This window comes from Seriola lalandi, unplaced genomic scaffold (assembly GCF_002814215.2).
Source record: "Seriola lalandi dorsalis isolate HSWRI2012SDOR001 ecotype SW California unplaced genomic scaffold, Sedor1 jcf7180002054544, whole genome shotgun sequence".
Classification (NCBI taxonomy): Eukaryota; Metazoa; Chordata; class Actinopteri; order Carangiformes; family Carangidae; genus Seriola; species Seriola lalandi.
In genome coordinates this window covers 2026590-2038891 of record NW_019525097.1, presented here as the reverse complement: position 1 = coordinate 2038891, position 12302 = coordinate 2026590, and the positions used below count along the sequence as shown (strand labels likewise).

General features: G+C 40.1%; 2 protein-coding genes across 2 annotated transcripts in view; one reads left to right on the top strand and one right to left on the bottom strand.

The window, feature by feature from the left end:
* stmn4 (stathmin-like 4) overlaps window positions 1-8864 on the top strand; it is an 11161-nt gene extending 2297 nt beyond the window's left edge. Inside the window, exons 2-6 of the mRNA XM_023415176.2 lie at window positions 2650-2710; window positions 2980-3075; window positions 3267-3472; window positions 4410-4601; window positions 7238-8864. Of these exons, the coding sequence (XP_023270944.1) occupies window positions 2698-2710; window positions 2980-3075; window positions 3267-3472; window positions 4410-4601; window positions 7238-7297 (567 nt within the window). The 5' untranslated portion in view covers window positions 2650-2697 and the 3' untranslated portion in view covers window positions 7298-8864. The remainder of the gene's footprint in view (window positions 1-2649; window positions 2711-2979; window positions 3076-3266; window positions 3473-4409; window positions 4602-7237) is intronic.
* Window positions 8865-9496: 632 nt separating this feature from the next.
* Window positions 9497-11789, bottom strand: il17a/f3 (interleukin 17a/f3). Its single transcript, XM_023415216.2, has 4 exons — window positions 11702-11789; window positions 11056-11261; window positions 10817-10960; window positions 9497-10286 (listed from the first exon to the last, which is right to left on the bottom strand). Exons 1-4 carry the CDS (start codon window positions 11708-11710, stop codon window positions 10163-10165), a joined length of 483 nt encoding a protein of 160 aa, XP_023270984.1. The 5' UTR covers window positions 11711-11789; the 3' UTR covers window positions 9497-10162.
* Window positions 11790-12302: the final 513 nt, after the last annotated feature.

Here is a 12302-nt window from a genome sequence, read left to right as displayed (position 1 = left end):
CACTACTCTTCAGGCATTTCACATGATGACAGGCATGAAAAAGATAGATAGATAGATAGATAGATAGATAGATAGATAGATAGATAGATAGATAGATAGATAGATAGATAGATAGATGCTTGCTAGCTTTACTGATGCTGTTAGCGACAACAAACATAATTACTTTTCTTTCAGATAGTGTAGCTAGTTTAGCATAAAAACAGGAAGCAAGGGGAAACAGCTAAAAAGCTAAATAATTAGCATGTTGTATCTCATCTGTCCACAAACAAAACTGTAAAAACAACTATTTGCTTTTTGGTTGATGCATTCGTCAGCAAGAAGTTACACCACTGAACTTCCCAGGAAGCAAATAAGCATATTTCCCAAAATGTTAAACTATTACAGCAATAACCATAGCTAATCTATTTTGCACGTTGAATCTGGAAAGATGTCATGGTTGCTCTGGTTGGAGGAGCTATTTAATATTTGTGGTAATTCAATTCAATGAGTGCCCTCCAGACCTTCACTCCAGCCTCCTTCAGCGTTCGACCTTTAGTCTCACGGCTGGACTGTAACTGTTTAGATGGTCACCTGTGTGGAATCTGTGCTCACAGATGTCTGATGATTAAATTAGGCACACATTAGGAAATTTTGGTACATCCCAGCCTGTGGTGGGTTTTAATGAGGTTCGAGTGTTCCTTTGCTGTTTTCTTCAACACTTTGAGCCGGATTCTAGTGGGTGTCCACATGATAAGAGTGCATATAGAGAATTAAAGCAAACTTAATTAGTGTGTGCACTGGGCTGTGAAGAGGTCAACAAGTGCGCAGGGCACTGCTGGTTTCCCACATGATAAAATTATCCATTTAGCTGACAGCAAGTGTTCAAGTATTAAAGACCTTTGAGTATTTGTTGATGTGATTAACTGCGGGTAGCAATGATGCGGGAAGCTCTGCCCATTTCTATTAACTTGATAAAAAAGATTTTTTGTTATAGTACAAGACTTATTCGTTGAACTATAATAGGAGATAAAGAGTTAGGGAAATCACTGTGGTTCAGTTTATCTATAGCAAAGCTTGAGACCATCTGACAGACAGACGGACAGAGTGATAGCAGGTGGTGGAAAGGTCTGGAGAGATAATGTGCTTCTCTGCTGCTTCTGTATCTCAGTGCAGATCGCTGCACTTCAATTCAGTCTTTGAATTAATTCAAAATCTAATAATGTTGAATTCCATTTACTCTCTGTGAAGCAGGCAGTCGTCTTTGTTGTGATTAACAGGCCACTAATGGAGTATCAGAGACATCTCTGCTCTAATCCCAACATACTGCTGCGCTGTTTAAAGGTTTGAGGTACATTTTCAGCAGGTGGTGAAACAGGCTGTTGTTGATGCCTCACTTTGTTATTTATACCTTCCCTTCCTCTTCTGTATCTTCTCAGAGTTTACAACTGCTTCTCCCACATGTGTCACGGCTGTGATTCATTGCAACAAACAGGGCTGGGTAAAAAAACAAAAAGTTTAAAGACCCCCCCCCCAATCCAAAAACATGTTTTGCTTATCGTTACAACACCTGGATATTTGAGTTTCACAGTGCAGAATAACATAGATGCTCAGTTTGACACTAGAAGGTTGTTTTCACATGCATTTGCTGAAGAGGGGACGTTTCTCACCTTAAATCTGAGTTTAAATCTGAATTTAAGGTCCATACAAGCAGTATTTTTGTGACATTACAGCTAGACTGGTTCCCTATCATGGTTCACTATGGATCTTGCACAAGTGGGATGTGGAAACTTAAAACAGCTCTCATTTTCAGTAACTGTCTCCATCCATAACATACATGGAAACAGCAATAATTGGTGCATCAGCAAAAGAAAAAAAGCGGTGATAGATGCATAGATAATAGTTTCCACATTGTTTGGTTTGAGGTTTGACTGGTACTCTTTTAATAACATTATCTTCCTGCACACTCTTCTTCTACAATGTTTTAATTGAAGCTGACTGGAGAATCAATGCAACCAACCGTTTATCCTGAAGAACTAATTTGTCATATTCACATGACAGTAGCAGGTGGAAACATTCATTAATTCACTTTTCTTTTGCAGATGTCTTTTAAATTGTTAAACTTCCTGCTAATTTTGGAAACGTGTCCACTGAAGTAGGAGGTATCTTGTGTGTAGTAGATGTAAGAGTTGACATAGATCAGTGATATACATCAATGTTTAGTGTAAACAAGAATGCAATTTTCCTCTGAAGCAGTTGTAAAAAGCTTGTGTTTACTTAATATCTCATATTAAAGGAGGGACAGTCGATTTTTGTTCACATGGGAACAGGATGATGAGGATCTTGGGTCAAAATGCTGATTATCTCTTTTTCATTATTCATTCTTGTTTACTTGCCTGGTTTGATTTCCCCAGTTCTTCAGGGTATTCAAAGTGACACATTATCCTTGAGAAGAATTACCCTCTATTTTAGCCCAAATGCATTATGTGATGCAGCTCTGCTCTCTCATTGGTTGAATTAAACCTTAATGGGAGGAGCTTACACAAGTGCGCAGCAGTTTTCTGGTCTTGTTAGTTCTCCCCGCTTCTCAGATTCATTATGTGACCTTTGAATCTGCTTCATTCACTCCTTCCCCTGTGTCTCTCTCTGTCTCTGCATGTCTGTCTGTGACAGTGAGAAGGATCTTCAGCATCCCTGGAGAGCTACATACGCAGTGAGAAGATGACTCTGGCAGGTAAATGCAGCCACGGCAGAAACTCCTCACAGCCCTGCTGTATGTTCTGCTAATGATTGGGATGATAACAATAGTCATGAATCTTGCCATTATTGTGACTGATACAATGAGAATGACTAGTCACTGTCAGTGAAGAGGAGAATTGCATCATCAGTCCTTGGATGCTTGTTCATCATTCAATTTCAGTCAACGATGTCAAGCATGATGGCACAAGTGTGTGTATGTGTGTGTGTGTGTGTGTGTGTGTGTGTGTGTGTCTGTGTCCTCAGCCTACAAAGAGAAGGTCAAAGAGCTCCCCCTGGTGTCTCTGTTCTGCGCCTGCTTGAATCCACAGACGGTAGATAAACCCACGTACAAGGCAGAAGGTAAAAAAAATATATATCTGTTTTGCACAAGTCATTCTGGGAAATGTAGGAATTTGTTACACTAAAACAGACCAGACTGTAAACAACAAACCACTAGATGCAGCAAATATAACATGCTGATGATGTGTGCTTCACTTTATGAAAAATTCCAAGTAAATAAATCTAAACGTGGCCATAAATCAACACCACAGATGCGGTGGATCTGGGATGGTGCGTCATCAAAGACGTGGAGGTGATTGAGCTGAATAAGCGGGCATCGGGCCAAGCCTTCGAGGTCATCCTCAAGCCGCCGTCCTTTGATGGCGTGCCAGAGCTCAACACCTCCATGCCGCAGCGCCGCGATCCGTCCCTGGAGGAAATCCAGAAGAAACTGGAGGCGGCCGAGGAGAGGCGAAAGGTGAGGGGAGTGGAAGTGGAAGATTTGTGCATCATAACCCAAACTAGACGTGCCCTCACCTTTATCAGTAACTCTAGCTATTTGTTGCTCATTCAGGCATCGTCAAACATCTGTCAACACTTTTTGTGAGAAGCATGATTTATTGGCGAGAAATAGGGTGGAAATGGATAAAAGGAAAGAGGGAGTGATGGAGTGGATGGAGAGGTAGGGAGGAAACATGAGCAGAGGGAAGATGAAATGATGAAAACAGGTACATGAAAGTAAAAGGGCAATCACCCAAGGACACACACACAATGGCTCGTATTCATCAGGGAAAGAAGATGGGGAAGGAGGAGAGAGGGGAAAGGTGAAGGGAGAGAAAATATAGCTGAGTTTAGAGAGTTCGCTTTACAGAAGAATAGTCACAGGACACCTGCAACATCAAATGCAGTCATGGGAACTTAAATTAGTATGAACTTTTTCTTGCATTGCGCAGAGACACAATCAAAAAATAGTCAGCAGTAATTTAAATTACTGTCTATTTCCTGAAGCGGTGAGCACATCTACTGTGAATCTTGGCACATGCCCATGGCAAAGTAAACAACAACATAACTGTACAGACGCACGCTGCATCTTCTTTGTCTTTCAGAGAAGGAGAACTGGATTTCCTTTACATGCCAACATACATTTGACATTGCTTTTAAATCTCGGCAGTCAATGACTTCTCCAGGTCACAGACTCAGCTGTAGACGAACCCACTCACAGACACAGAAACTCTAACGCCAAACATAACCCTCTGTTATTTTGGTGTGTCATCGAGTGGGTGTGATCTCTGCAAGCTGCAGATACAAAGCCTTCATCATTTAAGTCCAAAGCTCGGGTGTCCTTTTAGCAATTTGTAGTTTGAGTATTTTGTAAAGGTGAAATACAACTGTTCAGTCTTTCTGTCTCCCTCTAGTGCCAGGAAGCCGAGCTGCTGAAGCACCTGGCCGAGAAGAGGGAGCATGAGCGCGAGGTGATCCAGAAGGCCTTTGAGGAGAACAACAACTTCATCAAGAACGCCAAGGAGAAGCTGGAGCAGAAGATGGAGGCCAACAAGGAGAACAGGGAGGCCCTGCTGGCAGCCATGCTGGAGAGGCTGCAGGAGAAGGTACTGTCTTCATATCATTATCTCCCAATATTAAAAGAGCCTATTGACAGCTACAGTGTTCGCAAACTCAGGGTGTCACATTTGAAGAAACAATCTCTAATGCACAAAAACAATTACTGGAAATGTTCCATTCATTTCTGAGTCCATTGTGTCCTTTGGTATTCCTTACTCACATGAAGAACTGAACAAATGACAATGGATTTTAAAATAGAAAAAGATCAGATGTCTAAAAGGTCAGCTTTTGAAAATAGTCTCTCAGGAGAGCAGTGGATCTGTCTAGGCTTACCACAGTGGAACTAGGCTTACCACATGTGGAAGAAATTCAAACATCTAGCTCGGCTCTCTCCTATGCACTGCTAGGACCTGCAAAGTGAGGGTCACATGACCAGTAGAGACGGACAAATGCATTAGTGGGCTAGCTTTTAGGACAATGGCTGGCTTTTCTACTTTTACTGTATTAAGATGATTAGTTAGATTAGCAGTGCCTTATCACTTAATTAAATACAGTGTTAAAATGTAAAAATGTCAAAAATAGAGTGTGCTTTATTATTAATTATCAATAGCTATTTTCTTCTTTATTGCTATGGCTTAACAAGGTTATCCATATTTAAAAGAAATCACAAACAATTATTACTATATTCCTCAAATTTAGGTTAGGATTCATTATATTCAAAGGGAAATAATCATTTCAGGAATATAACAAAAAAGTTATAGAAAAAATAATACAGAAAAAAAAAGGTTACCACAAAATGAAAAACGCTATTTATAACTGTAACCCAGCATATGCAGTCTACTGACCTTTTTAAAATTAACTTTGTATTTACACCTATAAATTGTACTTTATCCCTTTAACTTTGTTTGGCTTCTGTATTTCAACCTATAATAAACTTTTGTCCCTTTAAACCTTGTTTAGTTTCTATATGTCAACCTTTAATAAACAAAATTTAAATTTTGGTATTTCACCTTAGATGTACTTTTTAAGTTGTGGGTGCACTCACCCACACGCAAGCCGGCAAGAAATTTTCAAATAAAATTAAACAAATAACCCCCGTTGCAGACCTGATCGATGCTCGGGTACGTGGTGGCCAAATGATGTAGAAGTTGCTTCACTCTAACCGAACAAATATAACTGTTCAGTACTCACAATAGCCGAGCAGGCGGGCTGATGGCTGACCGTGGCCGGTTGATGGCTGATCGTGGCGGGCTGACAGGGGAATCCTCTCTCCGCTCCCACTTCGTCCTTAGAGAAGCTACCAGGCTTCACTTGGCTACCTGGAGCGCTGGCTGGTGACACCGACTGTCTCTATTGATCCAAAGAAACTTCCAGACCTTAGCCGAGTCACTTGCAGTCTGTCTGTGCAGTTCAGAATATCTCCGTGGCAACCAACTTAGCTAGTTAGCTAGAAAGGCTAATAATAACACGACATCAGCCACTGCGTCTATTACTGAACTTCTCACAGTACAATTTTCACAGGTAAGCAGGCTTGTGCTCTAATGCATAAAGTGCGTTAACTAGCAAACCGCACTTTGACCCTGTTTTACAACACTTTTCTTTTCCTCCTTCACTCGTCCTCCGAGCACCTAGCTTCGCCGAAGACGCCGCTCGCTCACTTTTTTTTCGCTCTACCCCTGCACCTCGTTAGGTCCCGCCCCCCAGCCAATCACAATGCAGGAAAAATGACATGCGTCTTAATCAACCAACCACATATGGTAAAATCCAACGGTGTTAGTTGTACTGTTACCGCCACCTTCTCACTATGTACAATGCAAACAACCTAAACCTTTTTAAAGTGGCAGAACTGTTTATATAGAACTGAACATGTTAATACTGTCCACAACATATTTATTCTGAGTATGAAAAGAAAATTAGCTACTAGCAACTAGAGTTGCACAAAAAAATTAAGGTGTACTGTTATTTATGGAGAGTTTAAATTGCCCTGGGGCTACGCCTATATTTAAACCTAATAAATATTCATATCAACATTAACATCTAGCTCACTTTGACAACCAGATTACAGGATGGGGCACCATGGTAGCAAATTGGTTCAGGCACATACCACATAATCACAATATTGATGGTTCAACTGCTCCCTCTGTCTCCCCACAGTTCATGTCTCTATCTCCGCTGCTGCTGTCAAATAAAAGCAGAAACGCCCAAAAAAATCTTAAAAGCTCTTATATGTCAAGAAATAGTTAACATATAACTCCCTTAAAACTAACAAATTAGCTGGCTAAGCTAGACTAATCGTCTCCTGGCTCTAGTTTTATACTGGCATGAAAGTGGTATTGATCTTGTCTTACGACTCTCAGAAAGAAGATTATTCATTTTTTAACCAGCACTTCTTTATTGAGACCTTAAATGAATGTTTCTTTGAATGTAGTCAGGCCTTTAATGTTATAAATCAGGATTGTTGTTCTATTTTAACATTATTCGCAAGCTTGATCAGTAATCATGAATATTACATGAGGTGGAAATGAGTTTTTAGTTCTCCCCACTCTGTATCATTCCCCTGTTCAAATCTTTATGAAGAGTCGTCGAGCCGTTCCCTTGTTCTGCTGGCATCTCCCTAATTAATGCAAACATATTCACGAATACTAATGACTCTGATGTTGCTCTTTCTGTGTTTGTCTGGCAGGACAAACACGCAGAAGAAGTGAGGAAGAACAAGGAGCTGAAGGAGGAAGCCTGCCGGTAGATGAGTGGAGCAAGGGAGCCGAGAAAGAGCAAGAGAGAGAGAGAGAGAGAGGGACTGGGAGTTTTTGAATTGGTAAAAAAAAAAAAAAAAAAGAGGAAATCAAAACAGTGCAGGAAAGAAAAAAAAAAAACAACTCAAAAACAACTCGAACAAAGGGAAAAGGCAAGTTTTCATATTTGACATAGTTAGTATGCTGTAACGATTCTGAATGAGCTGTACACTACTCTTGATGTTGAAATTCAAAAAGAAATCTTTTGCTTTTTTTTTTCTAAAAAAGGAAAATGGGTGGGTGGTGGTGTGGCATCAAAAAAACATTTAACATATTCAAAAGAGGAGCTGCTGTTGTTTGGTGAGGAATTAAAGCTGTATCACAGCAGGGGGAGGTAAAAATTTAAATTACAGCTCTCTCATTTCTTGAGTTCCCTCAGTCAGAGAGTAGGAAATTATTATAATTGCCTGCATGATATTTTAGCTGTGTTTTTCTTACTGTTGGTGCTGCTGTATATCAGCATATTGTCGCTGAATGCTGCCAGCAACACAGATGATTACACAATTTACAATGAGTCTGTAACTATGAAGAAGGGAGATGTAATCTAAATTGTTACCTGGTAAAAGATGAAAAACAGTATGATGTGTTTGAGTAACACTGGACACACAGATGTAGTTTAAGCCCTAGTCAGTCAGAACCAAAACGAGTCCAAACCAAGAGGCTTCTTCAGTTTTTGATGTACAGAGTACTCACCAGTCAATACACTTAACACACAAGCATCTGAATTAAAAATAAAATCAGATTTCCCAGGGTTCATCGCTCTCACGCTAATTCTCTGCTGCACGATTTCTGGGATTGTTCTGTCTGTCTGGGGACATCTGTGTGTGCTAAACTTACACTAAATGGCTTATGAATATAAAATGAAGAAATCTGGCTTCTGTTTCTTTCTACGGTGCTCTAAGGGAGTGAAATTTAAAAATAAAAAAATCTTTTAAAAAAGCTTGAAAGGTGAGGAAGCTCTGCTGTATTCTGCCATTTTCCGGCTCTTTGTGAAACTTTTAACTGTAGTGTAGTTGTAGATCAGTGACATGCATTTGAGTCTCTTAGATTTAGAGCACTGATTGCACTCTTATTTCATTAAGCACAACTCAAAAGCACATGCATACAAGAAGGGCAGTGGATATTTACAGTAAAAACGACAATAACATCACAGGGAAGCAAAGTAGTGAGTGACAGTTGTTCAGGACTTGGACTAATTTGGTTTCGCAGTATGAGTTTGGGGCTTCTCTGGCTAACCAGTAGTCTCTGTTTGCTTTGGCATGTGTCACTGTGTGCTCTGATTGTCAGTTTATGGTTTTCAAGGGAATTAAAATCTAAAAGAGTAAACAGGAAGATGAAATATTTGCTCGAGTTGTTGAGTCATACTGACTTGATTGAAATGTCTAAAATATTTGCACTGTAACTTGGGGGAGTCGTAACACGGGGTTTGTACTTGCTGTAACTGTGTGTCGCTGTATGTCTTTGAGGCTGGGTTGATTGTATCTATTTGGCATGGTCAGTAAAAACAGCTTGACTGAACTTGCACTCTGCTCTTGTTCTCATCATTTCTGTCTTTGTATATTGACTGTATATGTATATTTTCTGCACGCTGGAAAATTAAGCCAACACAGAAGTGCTTAAAACTTCAGTTCTGCTAATGACCTCTGGCTCCAAAGTCAGTGAGTCAATCCCCCATCAACTCCCATGTTAAAATGCCCAATTTTACAGCAGAAATAAACATATTCACAGCCTGGTACAAAAAACAGTTTTGGTCTCTATAGCTCTATAGCTTCTTCCTTCATGACAACTGTACTGGGGGTGAATTTTCATATAACTCATCTGTTAAATTGTATTAAGACTAAGTAATGCATAGTTGAGGGTGTGCCGCTTTGAGTGAGAGGTAGGCGAGCATATGCTTGCTATAAAACCGACATTCACTGAAGTCTCAGCTCCACACACGCCCATCCTCTTTGTCCATTGTCAGGAGTTAGTCGGAGTCAGGCGCTGCCAAGATGGCGACGATGGAGCATCTCACTATTCCTCAAAACAACTCTTCAGATATCTATCGGTGACGTCACGGAGGCTACATCCATATTTATACACAAGTGTAATTTTCATTGGTGATGTGGGTTGGGGGACATTAATAGTTAAATGTTAATTTTGCTAAATAATTTTTCAAAGCGGACATCAAAGTTGGTGTAAAAAAAGTTTAATAAAGCATTTCGATATTCTTTACAATAGAATAAGAATATGGTTATTATAAAATGTGAGTTAAAATAGCCACGAAACCTTAGAGAAATAAAATAAGACAACATTTTTTTTTTTTTAAACACACACACACACACACACACACACACACACGCACACACACACACACACACACACACACACAAACAAAAATAGTTTCAACTACACCCCTTTCAAGACTGAGTTGTCTGCTGGATTAAAGCTGCAATATGTAATTTTTCACCACTGGGGGGCAGAAAGAAAGGATACTATCAGTGTATCAAGCTCTTATGGCTGACATGTTGACTGCCCGGTCACATTGTGGCAGGTAGCACAGTAATATTCATGAAATTAGAGGCTTTGTGACATAGGGACAACTTGCACTAGCTACTGCAGTTTGCAAGCTAACAGCTAACACATAGCAAGCCAGGAAGATGCTAGCACTAATAAATAAAAAAAAAAAAAGGCTCTTTCACATTACACAGTTTGAATCAGTTATAACTTACAACATTGTGTGATTACATATTGATTGTTTTAAGTTAGAACCTGGTGAAAGCAACAGTTACAGCACGCTGAAAGAATCGCTAACGTCAGAGGCCTCCTGTGTCTTACTACTGTGGTACGACACTGGGCCGCACGCAGGTACAGCCCACTGTGATCACCTCCATCCCCAGTCTGTATTCGTACTTCTTTCCTTTCCTCCCTCCTTTGTTATTTTGCCTTTGCCTTGGGACTCTGTAGTGGGATGGAAAAATAATTCACAGCTGCATGTACATGGATGATGTTTATCAGATTATTAGACTACAGTATCATATTTTGTTGAATTTGATTGCACCGGTTGCGAACACGGAAAGGGATGAAACACAAAGAAAATAAATGAAGTCACTGTGTCTCTCAATGTTAAAACTCAAAAAATGACATAATTTATCAGTTTTACACGCCATAATGTTCATTTACTCATACCAGATAAATCACATTTACTCAGTTCTTGTATTGTATGTGTATCAAAATTGATATACCATTGGTTTACACTTCCTGCTCTGATTATGTCCCACCCGAGCAGCTTTTTTCCACAGGAAATGCATCAGATTAAGAGAGAAAAATGCTCACTAAATTGCATTTAAGTGTTTAATTAAGGTCAACAATGTGAACTTAATTTATTTTTTTAAACGTGCACACAAGAATGATTGTAGCAGTAGAAACAAAACCAGCAACCAAAACAAAAAAGAAAGCATCGGGAGCAGCTTTAGACTGCAATGGCTCACCTGTGGAGGACCAGGACCTGGTAGTAGATGGGTTGAGCGTCCAGTGAAGAATCCTCACCTTCTCCCTGAAGGCTCAGACAGCCAGAGGTCTGGCACTGAGCATGGGAGATCCTCTGGGGCCACCGAGATGCATCATAGGAGTCTCTGGAGAGGCAAGGAGAGAGGACAAACACATGTTTTAGCACAAACCATACAAAGCAATGAATGAAAAATGACATGAAGGGCCCCTCAGACTTCACCTGTACGTCCACGGCGACAGAGACATGTTGGCGATGGATAAGGCAGACATGCTGACGATCTGAGGCTGCACTGAGGGATCCAGCACAAGTCTCACTACCTTTTCCTTCGTTCCAGTTCCTTTCTCCAACTTCACTGAGATGGCATGGCGTTTTCTGGTGGTGTGCACCGATGCAGCCAGGCCCAGCACCAAGACAGCTCTCAACAACTAAATACAAGACAACAAGCAGGCCAGGTTCATTATAAGTGTTTTATCAGTAATGACATGAAACAGCAGCTAAAGACAAATCCCAAAAAAATTATGGAGAAAGGAGCAAACTGCATGAAATACTTGCAGCTTGTTTTGTATCTGTTGTCTGTTCTTGCTTTGCTTGATTTCCAAGTAATCAATTAATCAATATGTGAATGCTTGGATGGTATTATTAATTTTTGAACACTCTGAATGACAGAAAAGTAAAGTCTCAGATATCTCTCATTTGCTTCACAATATTAAAACCTGCAGTATGAAATCTGTAACCGAGAGTCAAAACTTTTCCTACAGTGTGAGCCCATCCTATTAAACAGTTTACATTATGTCGTATAAACATTAAATGACCCTTCGTATGACCGTCGATAAGAGATAAAGAGAAGCCGAGCAGTCCAACTCACCAGCAGCATGATTGTGTCGTCTCGCTTTCAGAGCTCAACTTCAACTGTGAAGAGCTGATCTGCTGTCGTGTTGTGTCTGCATGCTCTCTGTGTTTATATGCAGGCAGACTGTGTCGGTGTGTGCAGTGCATTTCCGCTATGACTGTCGCTGATTTTAAAGATACACATGTTGATTTTCAACAAGATAAACGGATGGAATTTTTTTTCTTTGTCCATCTAAGACCTCCATCACTTTTCATTCTCTACATTTGTATGCGTATGTCCTATTGTCATTACAGTACATGGCAACATGCATCTCAAACATACAGAGGACTTGATAAGACCGTCAGACCAACAGCTTTTACTTTCTCTTTAATGTTCAAAGTCTCAGGCTTTTTCCACTTAAACAAGTTTTGACCTTTCACTATCAAGTCACAGCACTAGAAAAAATTATTTCCACTTGAATTTTTAAATGTGTGATGAGCCAAGCGACACCTTCGTTTTTCTGACCTGTTGCATCCTGTGAAAACGTTCCTTCACCTATAGACCTTTTTGATGTGGCTGTGAAAACGCCTGCACTGCTTCTCACTTTAATAGCAAAAAAATACGTTTTTGAGCTTAA